At 42.2% G+C, this 24957-nt stretch overlaps 1 protein-coding gene and 1 pseudogene across 1 annotated transcript; both read right to left on the minus strand.

Annotated features, from left to right (window-relative positions):
* The window catches only part of LOC139230203 (zinc-binding protein A33-like), a 650536-nt pseudogene that overhangs the window by 195564 nt on the left and 430015 nt on the right, over positions 1 to 24957 (minus strand).
* On the minus strand, positions 7726 to 11435 carry LOC139230578 (probable G-protein coupled receptor 139). The gene is made up of 2 exons (XM_070862403.1): positions 11366 to 11435; positions 7726 to 8639 (listed from the first exon to the last, which is right to left on the minus strand). The coding sequence occupies exons 1-2, from the start codon at positions 11433 to 11435 to the stop codon at positions 7726 to 7728; spliced, it is 984 nt and encodes a 327-aa protein (XP_070718504.1).

A 24957-nucleotide genomic window follows, 5' to 3' on the forward strand; every position in this document is an offset into this window, starting at 1 on the left:
TATTTGGATTTCCAGAAGGCATTCGATAAGGTGCCACATAAAGATTACTGCACAACATAAGAGCTCACAAGGTTGGGGAAATATATTAGAATGGATAGAGGATTGGCTAATGAACAGAGAATATAGAGTTGGAATAAATGGGTAATTTTCGGGTTGGCAAACTTTAACTAGTGGGGTGCTACAGCGATCAGTGCTGCGGACTCAACTATTTACAATCTATATTAATATCTTGGGTGAAGGGACCGAGTGTATTGTCGCCAAATTTGCTGATGATACAAAACTATGCGTGAAAGCAAGTTATGAGTAGGATGCAAATAACCTGCAAAGTGGTTTAAATAAGCTAAATGAGATGGCAAAAAATTGCCAGATGGAGTATGATGTGAAAATTGTGAGATTATCCACTTTGGTAGAAAAAATAAAAAAGCAACTTATTGTTTAAATGGGGAGAGAGTCCAAATTGCTGAGGTGCAGCGGGATCTGGGGGTCTTTGTACATGAAATACAAAACGTTGGCATACAGGTACAGCAAGTAATTAGGAAGGAAAATGCAATGTTGTTCATTATTGCAAGGCGGATGGAATACAAATGTACAGAAGTCCCACCACAACTTTACAGGGCGTTGGTGAGACCACACCTAGAGTACTGTGTACAGCTTTGTTCCCCTTATTTAAGCAGGGATATACTTGCATTGGACAAGGTTCACGTGGTTGATTCCTGAGATGAAGCGTTTTTCTTATGAAGAAAGTTTGAGCAGGTTGGGCCTATACTCATTGGAGTTTAGAAGCATAAGTGATGATCTTATTGAGATATTGACGAATCTGAGGGGGCTAGACAGGTTAGATACATCGAGGATGTTTTGCCTTGTGGGGCAATCTAGAAATATGGGGCTTGGTTGCAGAATAAGTGCTCGCTCATTTAAAACAGAAAAAAGGAGGATCTTCTTCTCTGAGAGGGTCGTGAATCTTTGGAATTCTCTACCCCAGAGAGCTGTGGAGGCTGTGTCATTGAATATGTTTAAGGTGGCAATAGACATATTTTTGAATGATAAGGGAGTCAAGGCTTTTTGGCCGCGGGTGGAATTGAAGCGAATGATCTTATTGAATGGAAGAGCAGGCTCGAGAGGCCAAATGGCCTACTGCTGCTCTATTTCTTATGTTCTTATGTTCCGATTTACTAATTCACATTGTGCTTAGTTGCAATGCTAATTATAAAGACAATATACTTTATTGTGATTTTATAATTTCAGGACTCATGTTGACTGTCTCAGGTAATTTTATGCGAATGATTACTTGTTTTCGGAAGATGTCAGATGATTAGTATCAAAGCTCACTGTATTGTGTGAAGGTGGAGCAAGTATTAGCCTCTAAAAGGCACGGTATTAATCCATTCAGTTCCAAATCTCAGCTTCCAAGAGAGAGTGCTTGAGGCAAGAGGCATTTATTTGCGAGGTTACTTCCGAAAATAACTGCGAGCACTCCTGTCACTGCGGTAAAAGCAGTAAGTCTGGAGATCATTTGTTTACAAAAGTTAAATATATTCTTTTCCAGCACCGCAAAAGGATAACCTTATTCATTTTGGGTGCCCGATTAAGGACTGGATAATCAAATTTTAGTATAAAATGTTGTCCACTCTAGGTAGTTCCTGCACAACGTTGGGCATAGAGTAAGATTAGAACAGAGGAAGCATTATTTTCCATGCCACCTGAGCATTGAGCGTGTGCACACTATTTATACTGCAGAACCTATGTCAGCTTGGATGGATATCATTTATTTAATTCTCTGAAGTCATTACCTATTTAATTGACTTAATAATTGCAACTGGAGGCTATTAATCATATTCTTCAATGCATCTCTAATTCCCACTGGGACACTGACAAATAAACCTGTATGTGCAGAACTGAAAGTTCCAATCATTATATCCAGTTTCTTCCATGATGGTTAGAGGTTTAGAATAATATTTCTCTTAATATTAAGCATCTATAAATTGCGCGCTTCTGTAATTATAGGAAAATTAACCTCCATAAATGTATAAAATTAAAAGACTTGGACAGAAGTAAAATGATCGATTTTTTTCGGTTCTTCAGCTCCGAATCTCTATGATTCCCACAGGTCGACTTTTCCCAGAGGCTCCTTCTGGTTCTATTGGCCAGTACAAAGTGCCTGTTGGTCAGAGCATTGAGCAGTGAAATCAACACAAATGGAATAAATAGGGTTTATATGGTTCGCAACCAGAAAAATGCTGCCCATATGGGTAGGTTCAGTAGCTTGATTTTACATGGCTGGACCAGCTCCTCACGGTCTTTAAGTCCCAATTGGCAATTAAAAGGGCATTGTTGATAAGATTATCAGAAACTGTCCTTGTCTGAAGGCCTGATATTCTGTTCACAGGAAGTAACTGCTGAAAAAGAATTCCTTCCTGTCCTAAGCAAGGTGTTAGGTCAAATATTTGTGTTTCCAGATGCCTTTCAGGCAATCGTCACGAATACAAGAAAAGTAAAGTCAATATCCTCCCTACCCTGGCTTCCATTTGAAACAAATTCTCTGGTCATTACAAAATGCAAGCATTAAATGAAATGGAGCTTTAAATAAACTTAAGATATGGCCAGTTATGTGAATGTTCATTTCGGGCTGAAACCAAATGTTTTATTCCCGCCGACTTTCGTTTACATTGAAGTCAATTAACAGAAAATGGAGAAGAGTTAAAAAAAATACACCAATCGGCTATTGTCTGTTTTGCACGACTGCCCAAGATTATTTCACCACTTTGGGCGAGAGTGTAAAAGGACGATAATTAAGTAACCACCCATTATATTGAAGCCGATAAAGATAAAAGCTGGCACGCTTAATGGGAAGTCAATTCCATACCGCCCGATTTACACTAACGCCAATGTTAACTTAGCACTGACATCGGGACAAGCCTGTGTGTCAGCAATTATAGCTTGTTATTCTCACATTATTACATCATAGTGAGAATGAAAAAATAATGAATAGGTTCCAATGGAATGATTGCATCAGCTGAGAACCTGCACCCAGTCAAAATTGGTTAAAAATAAACTCCATTAAATTTAACTTAACACGGCCAGTCGGGAACTGATGATATCGAATTGGCCGCCCATTTACGCCGCATATGAAAAAAATCGGTTGCAGTATAAACAGGCAGTCGGTCCAAATCATTGCTACCCCCCCTGGCCGGTTAGTTTACAATTGGTTGAATCGTAGTAATTGTATAAAATTTTTTGAAACGAAATCAATGTAAAATCATTGTTGAATTTAAATGATCATGAAGGTCATTTCAACTTCCTTTATTGGGTATGAAATATAATCTGGCTCAGAGAAAATTCTCTGTTTAAAGCACTCGCTCCTCGTACTGTCTCCCTAATAGAAGTCTTTAAGATAATGAAAAGTATTGGTAGGGTAGGCATAGAAAAAATGTTTCTACTTATGGGTGGATAGGAGCAGTCCAAAATTAGAGAGCATGAATAAAAGATGGTTAATAAAAATCCAAGAGGGAACCTAGGAGAAACTTAGTTATGCAAATGTTGGTAAGAACGTTGAGTGAGCTACCACAAGAAACAATCGAATTAGGCATGATAGATTCATTTAAGGGGAAGCTGGATAAGCACAGGAGGGAGAACATTACCAACCACATTGCTGTGCGTATAGGCCACAGCTGGAGTACTGTGTGCGTTTCTGTTCAGATTACAGGAACCATGTGATTGCACTGGAAAGGGTACTGAGGAGATTTACAAGAATATTGCCTGAACTGGAGAATTTTGGTTATGAGGAAAGATTGGAGATAGAAACATAGAAACATAGAAAATAGGTGCAGGAGTAGGCCATTCGATCCTTCGAGCCTGCACCACCATTCAATAAGATCAAGGCTGATCATTCACCTCAGTATCCCTTTCCTGCTTTCTCTCCATACTCCATGATCCCTTTAGCCGTAAGGGCCATATCTAACTCCCTCTTGAATATATCCAATGAACTGGCATCAACAACTCTCTGCGGCAGAGAATTCCACAGGTTAACAACTCTCTGAGTGAAGAAGTTTCTCCTCATCTCAGTTCTAAATGGCTTATCCCTTATCCTTAGACTATGTCCCCTAGTTCTGGACTTCCCCCAACATCGGGAACATTTTCCTGCATCTAACCCGTCCAGTCCCATCAGAATTGTATATGTTTCTATGAGATCCCCTCTCATCCTTCTAAACTCCAGTGAATACAGGCTCAGTCGATCTGGTCTCTCCTCATATGTCAATCCTGCCATACCAGGAATCACTGTGGTGAACCTTCGTTGCACTCCCTCAATAGCAAGAACGCCCTTCCTCAGATTAGGAGAACAAAACTGAACACAATATTCCAGGTGAGGCCTCACTAAGGCCCTCTACAACTGCAGTAAGACCTCCATGCTCCTATACTCAAATCCCCTAGCTATGAAGGCCAACATACCATTTGCCTTCTTCACCGCCTGCTGTACCTGCATGCCAACTTTCAATGACTGATGAACCATGATACCTAGGTCTCGTTGCAGCTCCCCTTTTCCTAATCTGCCGGCATTCAGATAATATTCTGCCTGCGTGCTTTTGCCACCAAAGTGGATAACCTCACATTTATCCATATTAGACTGCATCTGCCATGCGTTTGCCCACTCACCAAACCTGTCCAAATCAACTTTCAGCCTCTTAGCCTCCTCCTTGCAGCTCACACCACCACCCAACTTAGTGTCATCTGCAAACTTGGAGATATTACTCTTAATTCCTTCATCTAAATCATTAAAGTATATTGTAAATAGCTGGTTTCCCAGCACTGAGCACTGCGGCACTCCACTAGTCACTGCCTGCCATTCTGAAAAGGACCCGCTTATCCCGACTCTCTGCTTCCTGTCAGTACATTATCCCCAATACCCTGTGCTTTAATTTTTGCACATCAATCTCTTGTGTGGGACCTTGTCAAAGCCTTTTGAAAGTCCAAATACACCACATCCACTGGTCCTCCCTTGTCCACACTACCAATTACATCCTCAAAAAATTCTAGAAGATTTGTCAGGCATTATTTCCCTTTTATAAATCCATGCTGACTTGGACCGATCCTGTCACTGTTTTCCAAACGCGCTGCTATTTCATCTTTAATAATTGATTCCAACATTTTCCCTACTACCGATGTCAAGCTAACTGGTCTATAATTACCCGTTTTCTCTCTCCCTCCTTTCTTAAAAATTGGTGTTACATTAACTACCCTGCAGTCCATAGGATCACCAATGCATATACTATTTCTAGGGCCACTTCCTTAAGTACTTTGTGATGCAGACTATCAGGCCCCGGGAATTTTTCGGCCTTCAACCCCATCAATTTCCCGAACACAATTTCCCACCTAATAAGTGTTTCCTTCAGATCCTCCTTCTCACTCGACTTTCGGTCCCCTAATATTTCCAGAAGGTTATTTGTGTCTGCCTTCGTGAAGACCGAACAAAAGTATTTGTTCAACTGGTCCACCATTTCTTTGCTCCCCATTATAAATTCACCTGAATCTGACTGCAAGGGACCTACGTTTGTCTTCACTAATCTTTTTCTCTTGCTGGGTCTGTTTTCTTTGAAACAGAGGAGGCTGTGCGGAGACCTGATTGAGGTGTATAAAATTATGAGGGGTCTGGATAGAGTGCATAGGAAGGACATATGTCCTTTGGCAGAGGGGTCAACAAACAATGGGCATAGATTTAAAGTAATTGGTGTGGTGGGGGAGGTTTAGATGAAATTTCTTTATCCAGAGGGTGGTGGTGCTCTCAAACTCACTGCCTGAAAGGGTGTTAGAGGCAGAAACCCTCCTGGTTACAGCCTCAAAAAATTCAATCAAGTTAGTCCTACACAACATTCCTTTAACAAATCCATGCTGGCTGTCCTTCATTAAGCCATGTCTTTTCAACTGAAGTTTTATCCTGTCCTTAAGGATTTTTTCCTATCATTTTCCCACCACTGAGGTTCGGCTGACTGGTCTGTAATTACTCGGTCTATCGCTTTATCCCTTTTTAAACAAAGGGTACTACATTAACAGTCCTCCAGCCCTCTGGCACCACACCTGAAGCCAAGTTAAGATTCTTCATAATTCTGTATCGCAGAAGACTGCGGATGCACAGTCGTGAGCACATTAAAGGCAGCGATGAAAATAAATTTGGATATTAATGGGAATTAATGGATATGTGGATAGGGTGGTAACGTGGCGTTGAGGTCGAGGGTCAGCCATCATTTCATTGGATGGCTGAGCAGGCTCGAAGGGCCGAATGGCCTAATCCTGCTCCTATTTCATATGTTCTTCTGATTATAACATTTGGTGATAGAGTGAAAAAGATGACATTGGATCAGCTGTGCATTTGGAAGTTTTCCCGATTTTCATCTCTCTTGAAGTCAATGGAAAGGAAAAGCGGGAAACGTGGGAGGATGTAATTACATGACAAGATTGCACAGGGAGTTTCCATTATAAATATACACATCAAAACTTATATCAGAAATATAGAAAGAAAAACACAATGTAGGTCTTTGCAATCGGGATTCAATTTTGTCTGCATCTCCTGACCAATTAATCCCTTGACTCTAACCCGACTACATCTGAAGAATAAACGTGTGGGTAAAAATTAATCTTTCTCTTTATGACAAGGGAGAGGTGGTGCCAAACCTGACACCATTGATACGCCCCAACAAATATTCAGTTCCATGGACTTCAATGGAAACGAGTTTGGGACAGAAATTATAAGAGGCCCACTATGCAATTCCATTCGTTTTGCGATAACAAACTTGTCCAATTTTTAACGTTTAGATTTCTCTCCATGGGTGTGAAATTGGACACTTTTATAGCGCGTTGTGAGACACTCCCAAGGAACTGGATATCAGGTGACTGATGTGCAACCACTTGTTTGCGGGCTCCCCCCTCTGCAATTTGATTTCCATGTGTAATGCCAATGGAGATGGACAACTTTCTATTGCAGATTTTATCCACCGATATTCCTGGACTTTTCACACAGAGAATTATGGCAACTGGTTGGCAAGTGATTATTGCAAAAGTTCAAAATACTGAAGAATTATGAAGAGATACACCAAGGGAATCTTTTTCCACTTTTTGTCCAGCGGATTGTTGTTTAGTGAAGAGAACAGCTTAGTTGTTAAGTGAATGCTTATGGACTGAGAATCAATGTAGTTGGTGGATTTAAGCTCTCTAATTTTGGAAAAATTAAGGCACCTTTTCGAGGACGGAGCCAGTACATTGCCTCACGAGCTAGGGGTGAGCTTACCTCCAATTTTGTTGATTTCATGGTAATTTATGTCGCTGGATTAATTTCCACTGTAACAGAACATCTCAGCTTTTGGCATGTATATAATGCTGACTGGAGATCGGAAACCTGGGTTTAGGTTGAATTACATAGAATACTCAGCAAAAATTGTGTCATTCGGTCCGACCAGTACAGCGTGCCATGTCAACTTCCTCATCTAAGTCTATCAGCATAACCCTCTATGTGCATCTGAAAAATTCTTATTTGTTTGTTCCGATACCGCAACACCTGTCCTAAACTATCGGCACAATTTATTAATACCGCAAACATTTTTTATCTTCTGCAATATGACATCGAATATGGAGAACAGATGGCAGCTTCCATTTCCTTTAGAGATTCCTGTGTGTAGATATCAATTGAACAACTCCTGCTCGCTTTCGATGGATATAATTGCATTTTAGTTCTGTGGATCATTTAATTTGCTGGATTAAATTAATAATGAGAGCCAGGGGACGCATAATCATATTTTTCATTTCCTCCCTGAATTTGCTCTGGGACACTGCATAAATAAACGTGTTTGTGCAAGCACTCAAACACCGCAGCATATACCCAGATTGTTCCGCAATTGTGAAAAAATCGTTGTAATTTGCTTCCAAAAATTGAGTATCTGTAAATTGTACACATATGAAAACTATTAAATTTACCATCCATAATAGTATAAAATTGCCTGATATAGCAAAGAGTAAAATTATTGATTTCCTTCTGTTCTCCATCTCTGTATCAGTCTGATTCTCATCATTGTTGTTTCCTCGGAGACCGCTCCTCACTCTATTGGCCAGTACAATGTGCCTGATGGTCAGGGCATTGAGCAGCACGATCAACACAAATGGCGCAAATGGGGTCAAAATAGTTTCCAACCACAAGAATACTAACCATATGGGTAAGGTGTAGAAGCTTGATTTTACATAGCAGGACCATGGTAAATTGTCAATTATTTCCCGAGGTTCAAATATAAAGTAGATTGGAACATTTTCTAATATGCTTAATGAACATACCACTGCTATCACCACAGCTGCAGTTTTTTCGGTGTAATATTTTGTTCGCAATGTTTGGTAACAAATAGCGACAAATCGATCAAATGTGAAAGCCACCGTTAGCCAGACAGAGCAATCAATGGATACATATAGCAGGGCAATATTGAGACTACAAATAGGAGTATAGTTCAGGAATGAATATGGAAAATAAGCATCGTTAATCTCATACAGAATTACGTCAAATATCAGGACCATTAGATCAGCCGCTGCCATGGACACCAGGTAATGGGTGATGCATTTGGAGAGGCCGCACTTTCCACGGGAGAGAATGACGATTGTCACCAAATTAGCTGAAAAAAGAGGAAATTAAAGTATTCACTTTCCTTACTCTGAGAGAAAGATCAGTTGAGAGGTATTAGCATAACATTTCTGGAATGTTTTCTTATCACTCAAATTTCTCCCTCTTTATTTCTCCGAATCTATCAGAAAATTCAAGTAATTCTGAACAGATACATTTCTTTATGGATACACATCACTAACTTCATCTGAGTTACTTCAGAAGATAAAAATGCTGCAACACGGTTGGATTTTCAACTTTCCACTGGTCCAAAAATGGGCTTTTCCGACGGGTGGACGCAATTGAATCCACCCGGTTTTCATTTCCTTTCACTTCAACAGAAAGGAATGTCCGGATAGGTGCACAAAGGGTGGCTGATTTGCTTATCCCTGCCCCTGCATATATATCATGGGGTAGCTTTCCATTCATGTTGCGGATTTACTAACAGTTAATGATGGGCAGACGAACCCCTATCGCCAGTTTTAAGCTAAACTTCATCTTGAAAATGTACCCCAGTATCTCCTCATTGCAAATATCCTCAATAATCATACAATGTAGATTTCAGGGTGATAGGCGATTCTGACTGCGATAATCTTTCATTCAGTCTTCTGGAAGTAGGCAAAAACTCCTACCAGGTGCTCGGCCCATGCTTTTCTTCAGTAAATGACAAACAAATAAAGATATATCTGTGCTACATTGTTTCATATGCACAATATAATGGCAAACATTTCATCATGTATTGTGCCCAAACTATGTGCTGCCTGAATCACTTACCTCAACGTACCAGTTAAATTATGGCAGATACATGGGGCCTGAGCATGTTCAGTGGGAATGTTATTTTATGTGTCGTATCTGCAGCAACATTATTGAATATAATTACTGGGGAGGGATCTATCGATCTCCTGTGGTAACTTCAACTCTTTACATTGTTTCTCCCAGATTACCAAGATCTTTTATCGAGGCTGTGGTGGGATTTCAGGAGCAGACCAGTGGAAATTCTATTGGTCAATCTACTTCTACCATACATAGGAAACTTGGGACAGATTGTAGTCTTCTTCGCCTGGGCATTAAACAGAGGCTGCCTCTGTAGAGCAGCAATTAGTTTTAGGAAGTAGCACTAAACAGGAGTTGGCTCAGCAGCCGCATATTAAATGCATCACTTGATAGTGAGTTTTATTGAAGTCAATGGAACTGAAGATCAGACGATGAGTGAGAGGCAGACACGAAAACGCCGTTCTACCCCTGTATGTAGAAATGAAAATGTCTCAGCTGTGACCGCAGGTCTGAACAGAATCCGCCCAAATTTCTTCCATTTAAAATAATTGAAGACAATCCGCTGTTTTTAGGGTAACAGATCCTCCGCAGAGGATTGGGCTTTTTGTGCTTGATCCAGGCAATGCAGCACACCCTGGATGTAAAGACTAAAATCTATCACATGGTAACCGGAGAAATCACCACTTGGGTTTAGAGTTACAACAGCACAGCAGTAGCTGGACGCGCTTTAGTAGCACTTGTCTCATTTTGCTTTGCAGCCTAAGAACACTAACTGACTCCAAAATAAAAAGCAACACAATACAGTTACAGAATCGAGTGCTTCAAGTTGCTTTATCAGCTCCCATTACCGATTAGTTGCAAGGGATCAATGACCACGACTGGCACAAACATAGAGTGGCCACTACGCCCATGGGTTTCCATGGCCAGTAGCAGTGAGAAAAGCTCATTGCTGCTGGCCCAACTAGGAAAATTAGTGGCCATGGACATGAATTTAGCCTCTGAGTGTGGCCTAAGAAAGTAATAGCAAATTGGCGGCCGACTTTATAACTTCCCCCCTACCACTCCATGCTCCACAAATGTGACATAAAGTGATGAAGACCAAAATGTATACCATAGTCTATAGTTATATTATAAAAACACCAACAACTTCGAGTATCACCATAAGAGTGTTCCGAATGCAAGGCATGCCAGATATAATTTTTGAAATTGTTCTTAACCGGTGGCACAAAATAAGCTCATTGCGAAGAGCCAGTCTGCTTCACAATGCGCCTGATTTTTCGTCGGAAACGAAGTTTAGCCTGGGTACAAAATGAGTGGCCATTCCTTCCGAGCCTATCTTGTGCTGTGAAGAAGACCAATTTCATTGCCTGAGGCTCGGCTTCCAGCCTTGTTTACACGCTGCTGCCCAGCTGCATGCGTTGGAAGGACGCCCAGCACTGCGACCAGTTGGGAAATGCGGGGAACCATTGGGCTCAGATGCTAATCTGCCAATGGGCGGGATGTAATCCCAAGGAGACGACAATACGACAGCAGTGTGCCGGAGTGTTTTGTGGGGCACGGAAGGATATCTTCAGTATCTCCTGGGTTCAAAATTTACAACAGAAAGTTTCCATTGTCTTTTTGAGATCAGCCTCCGGAAATCCATTTAAGAATTGTTGGTTTGACTACTGCGACTGATAGTTGTCCCAGACACAAAAAAAAATATAGGAATTTCTATCAAGGCTGAGACATTCACACTAAATTACTGAATTTAAATAGTCAGATTAAATTGTGATTCTTCTCAGGTTGTTACATTAAAAGTATGACAGAAACTTGGAGGTTATTGATTTACTTATTTCATGTTGGTAATCAATGTCTGCAAATAAAACATATAACAAACAGATAATATCATTACATCGCCAGCAGGAACAATGGCACAGTGAAGCACTGTTAAAGATGAGCATTAACTTATTATAAGCGACTTACCAGGAAGACCAACTATTGCAAGAATAGGATAGTAAATGTTTTCAATCTGAATGATTACCGGCTTTTCCATTTTCTGAGGAAGCGAAGTTGCCAGTTAGTGTTGTGGATACCCAGAACTTCTGCTTTTAAAATCAGGGCTTATTTATACCTGCGAGAAATCTCAAGTGACACATGCACATTACACAATGATTGCCATTAGTTACAGTCATTTGAACAAACAGATTAGGGCGAGTCATGTTCAGTTTTACTGATCAGGGATATTTTGCAATGATATTGTCCATTGGAAGAGTAAGTAGTCAAGAATAGTATTGTCATCATATGTCCCAGAAAAAAAATTCGGCATCACCATTCCTATAGTAATGATAGAAGACAGCTGAGGCTGAGGATTAGTACAAGGCAATTGGTGGAATAAATGGGCACAATGGTGATGGATTAGCTTACTCTAGATCTTAGGTACATCAAAAATGTTCTCTATCTTCTTTAATTTATGCTATATATCATTAATATTAAGGGCCTTAATACTACAGGTGAGGTCGATGAGCATTCAGATACACACAGACAGTGATACAGTCAGTTGTATACAACTGAGCAGCCCCACATATATGCAGACATGTTAGATTTCTGGAGGTATGAAGAGACTTTGCGACTTACTATCTTATTGTTGTAACAACCCATCTGGTATACTAATGTCCTTTATGGAAGGAAATCTTCCGACATTACTGACATGGCCGATATAGACTCACAGCAATGTGGTTGATGCTTAGTCGTCATCTGACATGGCCTAGCAAGCCACCAGGTCCTGGTGACGTCCTGTCGCACCAGCAGGATAGATACAACATAGTTGGTGGCACAGTGCTACAGAGCTTGCTGGGAGCGGCCCTTGTAGTACTCAACATTAACTCATAAGGACATAGGAACATAAGAATTAAGAGCAGGAGTAGGCCATTCGGCTCCTCGAGCCTGCTACACCATTCAATATCATGGCTGATCTTCTACCTCAACTCCACTTCCCTGCACTGTCCCCATATCCCTTGATCCCCTGAATATCCAAATATATTTCGATCTCTGCCTTGAAAATACTCAATGATTGAGCCTCCACAGCGTTCTGGGGCAAAAAATTCAAAAGATTCAGCACCCTCTAAGTGAAGTAGTTTCTCCTCATCTCAGTGCTAAATGGCCGATCCCTTATTCTGAGACTGTGACCCCCGTTTCTAGACACCTCAGCCAGAGGAAACAACCTCACTGCATCTACCCTGTCAAGCCCTGTAAGAATTATATGTTTAAATGATATCACCTTTCATTCTTCTAATCTCTAAAGTATATAGGCCATGTCTACTCAAGCTCTTCTCAAAGGACAATCCCCCCATCCCAGGAATACGGCGAACCTTTTCTGCACTCCCTCAATGGCTAGTATATTCTTCCTTACATAAGGAGACCACCATGAGGTCTCGTGGCTTTAGGTTAAGCATGGCCAAGGAAACTGCCTGCTGATTACTACCTCCCGCTCTCCATCAGCTGATGAATAAGTACTTCTCCTTGTTAAACACTGCATGGAATAGTGCCCAAAATACATCATGGGTGGGGATCTTCATTGTCCATCACCAAGAGTCGCTCAGTAGCACCACTATTGACCGAGCTGGCCGAGTCCTGAAGGCTCTTGCTGCCAGACCGGACTTGTAGCATGTGGTGATTGTACCAACATGAGGGAAAATCTATTTTGCCTCGTCTTCTCCAATCTACCTGCGGCGGGTGCATCTTTTCATGGCAGTATTGGTAGGAGTGACCATCGCACAGTCCTTGTGGATCTAAATCCAGACTTCACACTGAGGACAACTTCCATCGTGTTGTGTGGCACTATCACCATGCCAAATGGATCTAGATCTAGAATAGATCTCACCGCTAAACACCGTGGGCCATCAGCAGCAGCAGAATTGTATTCTACCACAATCTGTAACCTCATGGGCTGGCATATCACTCACTCAACAATTGCCATCAATCTGCGGGACCAACTCTGGATTAGTGAGGAATATAGGAGAGCATGCCATGAATAGTACCAGGCGTATCTAAACATTAGGTGCCAAACTGGGGAAGCTGCAACACAGACTACAGCATGCTGAGCAGCGGAAGCAACACGCTATAGACACAGCTAAGTCATCCCACAATCAATGGATCACATCAAAGTTCTGCAGGTACTGCATATCCAGTCATGAATGATGGCAGGTATTTAATCAACCATGAATATCCCCGTCCTCAATGATGGTGGAGTCCAGCACGTGAGTGCAAAGTGCAAGGCTGAAACATTTTCAGTCACCTTCAGCCAGAATTGTCTCGTGGTTGATGCATATCTGCCCGCTCCTAAGTTCCCCACAATCACAGAAGCCAGTCTTCAGCCAATTAGATTCACTCCATGTGATAGCAAGAAACGGTTGAGGCATTGCATAGAGCAAAGTCTTCTGGCCCTGACAACATCATGCTTTCCTGCTGAAGACTTATGCTGTAGAACTAGCCATGCCTCTAGCCAAGCTATTCCAGTACAGCTGCAACATCGGCATCTACCCGATAATGTGCAAAACTGCCCAGGTCTGTCCTGTCTTGAAAAAGCAGGACAATCCATTCTAGCTAATTACTGCCCCATCAGTCTACTCTCAACCACCAGCAAAATGATGGAAGGTTTCTTCGAAAGTATTATCAATCGGCACGAACTCCCCAATAAATTGCTCACCCATGTTCAGTTTGTGTCTCCCCTTGAGCATTCAGCTCCAAACGGTATTTCGTCCTTGGTCTAAACATGGAAAAAAGAGCTGAATTCCAGAGGTGAGGTCAGAGTGACTGCCCTTGACATCAGGGCAGGATTTGACAAAGTGGGGCATCAAGGAGCGCTCGTAAAATTGATGACCAAAGGAATCAGGTGGAAACATCCCCATTGGCTGATGTCATACCTAGCACGAAAGGAGATGGTTGTGCTTCTTGGAAGTCAATCATCTCAATGCCAGGAGATCTTCAGCTGCCTCACGAATCACCTTCCCTCCATCATAAGGTCAGAAATGTATATGTTTGCTGATGATTGCACAGTGTTCTGTTCCATTTGAAACTTTTCAGATAATGAAGCAGTCCATGCCCACATACAGCAAGACCTGGAGACATTCAGGCTTGGTCTGGTAAGAGGCAAGTAACATTTGCACCACAAAAGTGCCAGACAATGACTATCGCCGACTAGAGAGGGTCTACTCATTTTCCCTTGACATTCACTGGCATTGCCATCGCCGAATCCCCACCATCAACATCCTGGGGGTCATTATAAAATTAATTGGACCAGCCATGTATATACTGTGGATACACCAGCAGGTGTATCCATCTGGTTATTCTGCGGCGAGTGAATCACCTCCGGACTCCCCAAAACCTTTCCACCATTACAAGGCACAAGTCAGGGGTGCGATGGTTTGCAGTCCACTTGCCTGGCTGAGTTTAGCTCCAACAACACTCACGAAGTTCAATGCCATCCAGAACAAGGTAGCCCACCTGATTGGCACTCCATCCACCAACTTTAATATTCACTCCGTCCACCACCGTCTACACGATGCACTGCAGCAACTCACCAAGGCTTCCTTTACAGCATTTGCACAATCCGTGACCTCTACCCCCTATAAGGACAAGGGCAACAGCTGCATGGAAACACCTTCAACTCCAAGTTCTATTCTAAGTCACACAGCATCCTGACATGGCAATAAATAACCGTTTCTTCATCGTTGCTGGGTCACAATTCTGGAAATCCGTCCCGAACAGCAATGTGTGTGTACCTTCACCATGCGGACTAGAGCGGAAGAAAAAGGCAGCTCACCACCACCTCCTCAGGGGCAATTAGAGATGGACAATAAATGCTGGCCTTGTCAGCGACGCCCACATCCCACGATCGTAAATAATAAGAGCCTGGAAAGATTAGCCTGCCGCTCGCTGAGTTCCCGAAAGAAACGGCCTGAAATGAGTTGAAACATGCTGACAACCCATTAAAATCAGCGGCTGGACGTTTGCAGCCTGGAACTTTCAAGAAATCGGTTCCTGACAGAAGGTAAGTGGATGGTCAGCGAAGGGAGAAGCCCAGGGTCAGGGAATCCCAACGCTTCTTTGTGCGACTCAAAGTGAATATGTCCCCTACTGATGCACAAGGAAGAGCAGCTTTCAGGTGCCTGGATAGCCTGCCGTGCAGGTCATTCAGAATCTCCTCCAGCACAGAGCTTTTCTACATATTACTCAATGCAGAAATCACCCCAATGTGTCCAAAGTGGTCATGGATGATGCCCGAAGAAACGAGGATCAGTACGCTGATGACACAGAGCCAGAGGGTAAGTAGGAGCCTGGTGAGAAAGCCTGGAGACCTGGTTATGCACAGAGGCGGCAGCATCTCATTAGGAACAACTTCAGTTGAATAATGTCTAAATCAATCGGCACTAACTCACGGCACTAAGCATGAACAGTCCGAATATGACAACATCCTCAATGACAACAGTTTATTCTCAATCACATTCTCACTGGTAACTCTGTCACACAAACACCATGTTGGAACCCATCTTAGTTCTCCGTAACACTGGATCACACTTACTCATCAGTCACAATAAATAATTTCAGTGATAACCATACTTTTGTACAGCAAATATAATTTTCTTACTACCTTCGAGTTCAACTTTGGTGACCACACTCTTCATTATTTCATGTCCATCAGCCTGCTGTTCTGTATAGTTCCCTCTGTGGTTCAGAAGTGGATATTCTCCGTTACGAAAGCCATTAATGACATTGGCCGGCCTCCCATCAACCAACCTCCAAAAACAGAACTCACCCAGAACTCTGCTGCCCATATTCCGATTCGCACCAAGTCACGATCACCCATCACCATGTGCTTGGTGGGCAACATTGGCTCCTAGTTTGACAATGCATCAATTTTAAAACTCTAACCCTTGTTTTCAAAGACTAACGTGGCCTCCCTGTCTATTTCTGTAAACGCCTTCAGCCCTAAATCCCTCCAAGATCTCTGCATTCCACCAAGTCTGGGCTCTTACCAATCCACGATTTTCTTTGCTCCACTATTGACGGCTATTCTGCAGCTGCTGAGGCTCTAAGTTCTGGAATTCTATCCTAAACTCTCCAGCCCTCTAACTCTCCCTCCTCCTTTAAGGCGCTGCTTACTACCTACCTCTTACCGGCCCTGTTGTCTCCTTATGTGGCTCGCTGTCATATCTTGTTTGATGATCGCTCCTGTGAAGTGCCGTGGGAAGTTTAACTACGTTAAATGTTTTATATAAATGCAGGTTTTTGTAGTTGATGTACATGTACAGGAGCGAACACTGCAACACACACGGCTCGGACAGTCCTAGGCGGGAGTGAATCGTTCTCTTATACTCACTGTTGTGCATGTACAACACAAAGAGGGAGATACAGATTGAGCGAGGTTTTGTTTAAATGAGAGGACAGTGATTTTGATTGTGGGGCGGGCAGCCATGCTATGCTAACACAGCACAGGGACCTACATTACTCTCTCACTCAGAAATTTGTCTCAGGCAGTGGAGCACAACGGGCTGTATCAGATGGTACGCCAGTTATACGTAGCGCCTGATATTTAACTCCATTTACCTCAATGGAACTGAATATTGAGCGGCGAGTATAACGGGCAGGCAATGCGATACAGCTCGATGTGCGTCACCGCCTGCATGGACCCACAATTTCCCTCAAACTCTGGGGATTTCCACTCTCCCTCGCTTTGTTTCTCTCTCTTATATCTTTGGCTGCACATCAATTTCATCTCCGACACTCTCTTCCTCTCTCTCTCGTTCATCATCTCTTACTCTCTTGCTCTCTGTCTCAATATTTCTCTCCTCCCTTTTCTGTCGACCTCTGTCCCTGTTTCTCACCGTCCTTGCCTTCGATTCTCTTACTATTGCCCTCCATGTCTCTCCCGTTGCCTCTCTGTAGGCTGTTTTTATCTCTCTGTCTCTATCTCTGTCGCACTGTCAGTTAAACTTTCTCGCTCTTTCTCAGTTTTTGTTTCTATCTATTTCTTATTCCCTGTTACTCATCTCGTACTTTGTGAGTGATGTTCGATGATGATAGGCCCGTTTGAGAGTGATGTTTCAGTTTCAGGGTGCTGTATCAGATTTATGGTGATGGCTGTTTAGGGGTGATGGGTCAGTTTGTGGTATAATGGGTCAGTTTGTGGTTAATGGACAAGTTTCGGGGTGATGGGCAGTTTGGATTAATGGGCCAGTTTGGGAGTGATGGTTGAGTTAGGAGTGATGTGTCAATTTGGAGTAATCGGTGCGTGTCACGCTTCTGGATCAGTTTGGAGGTGAAGGGTTAGATTGGGGTGAGAGGTCAGTTTCGGGTGAGGGGTCAGTTTTGACTGATGGAAGGGATTGGGGTGAGGGGTCAGCTTTGGATGAGCGGTTAATTTCGGATCATGCGTCTGTGTGCGGTGAGCAGTCTGTTTATGTCGATCTGATAGCTTCCTGGAGAAGGATCAGCATGGGCCTGAGGGTCAATTCGATGGTGATGGGTCAATTTGGGAGTGATGTGTTCGTTTTGCTGTTATGGGTTAGTTTGGGGTTGTTGGGTCCGTCTGGGAGTGATGCATCGGGTTCGAAACAGGTATGTTTGAGAGTGCTGGTGAGTTTAGGATAATGGGTCAATTTGGGATGCTGTTCAGTTTGGGATGACATATCAGTTTGGGATGAGGGGTCAGTTTGAAATACTTCTGTTATAAGAACATATGAAGATAAGAATTAGGAGCAGAAGTAGGCCATTCGGACCCTCGAGCCTGCCCCACGATTCAATATAGATCATGGCTGATCCTCTACCTCAACTCCACTTACCTGCACTATCGGCATATCACTTGATCCCCTTCATATTCAAAAATCTAGCAAGCTCTGTCTTGAATATACTCAAAGACTGACCCTCCACTGCCCTCTAGGGTAGAAAATTCCAAAGATTCACCATCCCCTGAGTGAAGAAGCTTCTCCTCATCTCCGTCCGAAATGGCCGACCTCTTATGCTGAGTCTGTGACACCTGGTTCTAGACTCACCAGTCAGAGCAAACATCCTCCTTGCATCTACCCTATCAAGCCCTGTAAGAATTTTATATGTTGTAATGAGATCACCTCTCATTCTTCTAAACTCGAGAGAATATAGGCCTAGTCTGCTCACTCCCTCCTCATAGGACAATGCCCCATCCCAGGAATCAGTCTGGTGAACCTTCATTATACTCCCTCAATGGCAAGTATATCCTTCCTTAGGTAAGGAGACCAAAACTGTACACAATACTCTCAGTGTGATCTCTTCAGGGCCCTATGTAATTGCAATATGCCTTTACTATTATACTCAAATCCTCTTGTTATAAATGCAAACACACCATTTGTTTTCTTATTTGTTTGCTGTACCTGCATGTTAACTTGCAGTGATTCGTGTATAAGGACACGCAGGTCCCTCTGAACATGAACATTTCCCAATCTCTCACCATTTAAAAAATTATCTATTTTTCTATTTTTCTTCCCAAAGTGGATAACTTCACAATTTTCCACCTTATATTCCATTTGTTCACGCCCATTCTCTTAGCCTGTCTATATCCCCTTGAAGCCTCTTTGCATCCTCCTCACAACTTACATTCGCACCTAGCTTTATATCAACAGCAAACTTGGATATATTACATTTGGTGCCCTCATCCATATCAGTGATATAGATTGTTAATAGCTGGGGTGCAAGCACCGATCCTTGTGGCAAGCAACTAGTTACAGCATGCCAACCCAAAAGTGACCCATTTATTCCTATTCTCCGTTTTCTGTACATTAACCAATGCTCAACCCATGTTAGTTTATTACCCCAATGTCATGAGCCCTAATTTTGTTTAATAATGTCTTGTACAGCATCTTATCGAATGCCTTCTGAAACTCTAAATACACCACATCCATTGATTCACCCTTATCTATTCTACTTGTTGCAACCTCAAAAAACTCTGACAGATTTGCCATTGGTGATTTCCCTTTCAGAATTCTGTGTTGACTCTGCCCAATCCTATTATTATTTTATAATTACACTGTTACGACGTCCTTAATGATAGTTTCTAGCATTTTCCCCATGACCGATGTCAGGGTAACTGGTCTGTAGTTCCCCGTTTTCTCTCTCCCTCCTTTCTTAAATAGTGGAGTTATATTAGCTACCTTCCAAACTGCAGGAACCGTTCTAGAAACTATGGAATTTTGGAAATTGACAACCAATGCATTCACTATCTCTAAAGCCACCTCTTTTAAACCTCTAGGATGCAGGCTATGTGATCCAGGGGTTTTAGCAGCTTTCAGTCCCAGTAATTTGTCCAGTCCTATTTTTTTATTAATACTAATACTAATTTCTTTCAGTTCCTCATTCTCGCTAGGCCATTGGTTCTTCACTATTTCCGGGAGGATTTTTGTGCCTTCTTCTTTGAAGACAGACTCAAATATTTATTTAATTTCCCTGTCATTTCTCTCTAATTGTGGATCAATTAAGGCAACTGTTAGAGGAAGGGACCAGTACATTTAACATTGCCTCAATAGCTATGTTGGCAGTTGATCTCCTGTATTGTTAAATTCAAGGTAATTTCTGTAGCTGGATTAATTTTCACTGGAACAGCACGGCTCAGATTCCACTTACCTTTAATGCTGACTGGCAATCTGAGGTCTTGCGTTAGAATGAATTACATAGAATAAACAGCACAGAAATAGGCCATTCATCCCGACCAGTCAAATCGGCATTAATGTTCCACTGGCGCCTGCTCTCATCATTCCTCATCTCCATCGATTCGTATAATGCTCTGTATCCTTCTCCCTCATATGCTTATCTAGCTAATGCTGAAATGTCACAAAACTATTCACCTCAACTATTCGCTGTTGTAGCGAGTTCCGTATTCTCACCACTCTCTGGTTAAAGAAGTTTCTTCTCAATTCCCTATTTGATTTCTTGGTGACTATCTTATGATTACACCCTTTAATTTTGCTCCTCTCCACAAGTTTTACACTCTATCCCTGTCTACTCTATCAAAACCTCTATTATGTACCCCATCAAGCTTCGTTGTTCAAGAGAAAAGTGACCCAGTCTGTTAATCCTTTCTTGATATGTATAATCTCGCAGTTCTGCTATGATCCATGTATTTATTTTGCACCCTCTCCAGAGCCTCTATATCATTTTTCAAAACATAAGAATATAAGACATTAAAAATAGGAGCAGGAGTGGGCCATTCAGCCCCTCGAGCCTGCTCCACCATTCAATAACATCATGGCTGATTATCAACCTCAACTTCGCTTTCCTGCTTCAGCTCCGTAACCCTTGATTCCCCCAGAATCCAAAAATCTATCTATTTCAGCTTTGAATATATTCAGAGACTCAGCATCCACAGCCCTCTGGGGCAGAGTATTCCAAAGATTCACAACACTCTGAGTGAAGAAATTCCTTCTCATCTTAAATTGACTACCCCTTATCCTGAGACTGTGCCCCTCCAGCCACTGTAAACACTCCAGCCAGGGGAAACAACTTCTCAGCATATACTCTGTCAATCCCCTTCAGAATCTTGTATGTTTCAATGAGATCACCTCTCATTCTTCTAAAATATAGAGGGTATCTGCCCATTCTACACAATCTCTCATCATAAGACAGCCCTCTCATCTCTGGAATCAATCTAGTGAACCTTCATTGCAAAACCTCCAAATCAAGTATATCCCTCCTTAGATAAGGAGACCAAAACTGTGTTCTCACCAAGACCCAGTAAAATTGTAGCAACACTTTCTTACTCTTATACTCCAACCCATATGCAATAAGGGCAAACATACCATTTGTCTTCCATATTGCGTGCTGTGCCTGCATGCGAGCGTACTGTTTCTTGCAAAAGGAGACACACATCTCTCTGAACATCAACATTATAAGCTTCTCACCATTTAAAAAATATTCTGTTGTTCTATTATTCCTATCACAGTGAATAACCTCAGATTTCGCCGCATTACACTCCAGCTGCCAACTTACTACCCACTCACGTAGTATATCAATATGCCTTTGCACACACTTTGTGTTCTCCTCATAGCTTACTGTCCCACCTAGCTTTGCATCATCAGTAAAAGTGGATCCATTACAATTGGTGCCTTAATCTTGGTCATTACTATATATTGTACATGGCTGAGGCCCCAACACTGGACCTTGCAGTACCGCACTAGATCCAGCCTGCAAGCCTCAAAAAGGCCTGTTTAACCCTACTCTCTGTTTTCATGTCTGTTAACCAATCCTCTATCCATGCTTATACATTAGCTGCAATTACATGATCCCTTATCATTTGTAATCACCTTTTATGTGACACTTTATCGAAAGCATTTTGGAAATCCAAATATGCTACATCCACTGGTTACACTTTATCCACCCTGCTAGTTACATCCTTAAAAAACTCTAATAAATTTGTCAAACATATTTTCCATTTCATAAAACCATATCGACTCTGTCTAATCACTTTTAATTTTCAAAGTGACCTGATATCATTTTCTTAACCATGGAGTCGAGCATTTTCTCGACGACTGATGTCGGTCTAACTGGCCTGTAGTTCCCTGTTTTCTCTCTCCCTCCTTTCTTGAATAGCGGTGTTACATTTGCTACCTTCAAATCTCTTGGGAATGTTCTAGAATCGAGTGAATTTTGAAAAATCAAAACCAATGCATCCACTATCTCTGCAGCCACCTCCTTTAGAACCCTTGGAGGTAGGCTGTCAGATCCAGGGATTTGTCGGCTTATTTTTCTGCTTATATTAATTACATTACATTCCTCGTCCTCATTAGACCTTTGGTTCCTTACCATTTTAAGGCATGTTTTTTGTGTTTTCTACTCTGAAGACAGAAACAAAAAATTAGTTTAACGTTTTCTTATTCCCCATCATAATTTTTCCGGCCTCAGTCTCTTAGGGAATAAAGTTTACTTTTGCTACTGTCTTCCTTTTTACATACTTGTAGAAGCTTTTAAAATATGTTTTTTATATTTGTTGCTAGTTTTCTCTCATAGTCTAATTGTTCTTTTTCAATCACTGTTTTGGTCAACTTTTCCTGATTTCTGAAATTCCCTTAATCCTCAGGCTTGCTACTATTCTTCGCAACATTATAAGCTTCTTGCATTGTCGACTCTGGATAATTTCCTATGGATTGGAGGGTAGCTAATGTAACACCACTTTTTAAAAAAGGAGGGAGAAAGAAACGGGAAATTATAGACTGGTTAGCCTGACATCAGTAGTGGGGAAAATTTTGGAATCAATTATTAAAGATGAAATAGCAGCTCATTTGGAAAGCAGTGACATGTTCGGTCCAAGTCAGCATGGATTTATGAAAGGGAAATCATGCTTCACAAATCTTCTCGAATTTTTTGAGGATGTAACTGGTAGAGTGGACAAGGGAGAACCAGTGGATGTGGTGTATTTGGACTTTCAAAAGGCTTTTGACAAGGTCCCATACGAAAGATTGGTCTGCAAACTTAAGGCACATGGTATTGTTGGTAATGTATGGACGTGGATAGATAACTATTTGAAGCAGAGAGTCGGGATAAACGGGTCCTTTTCAGAATGACAGGCAGTGACTAGTGGAGTGCCGCACTGCTGGGAACACAGCTATTTACAATATATATTAATGATTTATATGAAGGAATTTAGAGTAATATCTCCAGTTTGCAGATGACACTAAGCTGGGTGGCGGTATGAAATGTGAGGAGGTTGCTAAGAGGCTGCAGGGTGACTTGGACAGGTTAGGTAAATGGGCAAATGCATGGTAGATGCAGTATAATGTGGATAAATGTGAGGTTATCCACTTTAGTGGCAAAAACATGATGGCAGAATATTATCTGAATGGCGGAAGATTAGGAAAAGGGGAGGTGCAACGAGACCTGGGTGTCATGGTACATCAGTCATTGAAGGTTGGCATGCAGGTACAACAGGCTTTGAAGAAGACAAATGGCATGTTGGCCTTCATAGCTCGAGGATTTGAGTACAGGAGCAGGGAGGTCTGGCTGCATCTGTACATGGCTTTGTGAGGCCTCACCTGGAATATTGTGTTCAGTTTTGGTCTCCTAATCTGAGGAAGGACATTCTTGCTATAGTGGGAATGCAGCGAAGGTTCACCAGATAATGCCCGGGATGGCAGGACTGACATATGAGGAGAGACTGGATCGATTGGGCATGTATTCACTGGAATTTAGAAGAATGAGAGGCAATCTCATAGAAACATATAAAATTCTGATGGGACTGGACAGGTTAGAAGCAGCAAGAATGTTCCCGATATTGGGGGAGTCCAGAACCAGGGGTCATGGTCTAAGGATAAGGGGTAAGCCATTTAGGACAGAGATGAGGAGAAACGTCTTCACTCAGAGAGTTGTTAACCTGTGGAATTCTCTTCTGCAGAGAGTTGTTGATGCCAATCCGTTAGATATATTCAAGAGGGAGTTGGATATGGCCCTTATGGCTAAAGGGATCAAGGGGAATGAAGAGAAAGCAGGAAAGGTGTACTGAGGTGAATGATCATCCATTAACTCATTAAATGGTGGTGCAGGCTCGAAGGGCCGAATGGCCTACACCTGCACCTGTTTTCTATGTTTCTATGTTTCTTTGTTTCGATGTTTCTATGTTTCAATCTAATGCTATCTTTAACTTCTTTCGTGAGCCATGGGTGGATCACTTTTCCTGTGGAGTTTCTGTTTCTCAATGCAATGTATTTTTGTTGAAAATTATGAAATATTTATTTAAATGCTCGCCACTCCCAAAAAGTTAGTTTGCAGGTGCAGCAGGTAATCAGGAAGGCGAATGGAATGTTGGCCTTCATTGCGAGAGGGATGGAGTAAAAAAGCAGGGAGGTCCTGCTGCAACTGTACAGGGTATTGGTGAGGCCGCACCTGGAGTACTGTGTGCAGTTTTGGTCACCTTACTTAAGGAAGGATATACTAGCTTTGGAATGAGGCTGATTCCGGAGATGAGGGGGTTACCTTATGATGATAGATTGAGTAGACTGGGTCTTTACTCGTTGGAGTTCAGAAGGATGAGGGGTGATCTTTTAGAAACATTTAAAATAATGAAGGGGATAGACAGGATAGAGGCAGAGAGGTTGTTTCCACTGGTCGGGGAGACTAGAACTAAGGGGCACAGCTTCAAAATACGGGGGAGCCAATTTAAAACCGAGTTGAGAAGGAATTTCTTCTCCCAGAGGGTTGTGAATCTGTGGAATTCTCTGCCCAAGCAGTTGAGGCTAGCTCATTGAATATATTCAAATCACAGATAGATAGATTTTTAACCAAGAAGGGAATTAAGGGTTATGGGGAGTGGGCGGGTAAGTGGAGCTGAGTCCACGGCCTGATCAGCCATGATCTTGTTGGGTGGCGGAGCAGGCTCGAGGGGCTAGATGGCCTACTCCTGTTCCGAATTATTATGTTCTTATGTTCCTATGTTCTTATTAATGTTGGGGAAGTCCAGAACCAGGGGTCACAGTCTAAGGATAAGTGGTAAGCCATTTAGGACCGAAATGAGGAGAAACTTCTTCACCCAGAGAGTGGTGAACCTATGGAATTCTCTACCA

This window comes from Pristiophorus japonicus, chromosome 19 (assembly GCF_044704955.1).
Source record: "Pristiophorus japonicus isolate sPriJap1 chromosome 19, sPriJap1.hap1, whole genome shotgun sequence".
NCBI lineage: Eukaryota > Metazoa > Chordata > Chondrichthyes > Pristiophoridae > Pristiophorus > Pristiophorus japonicus.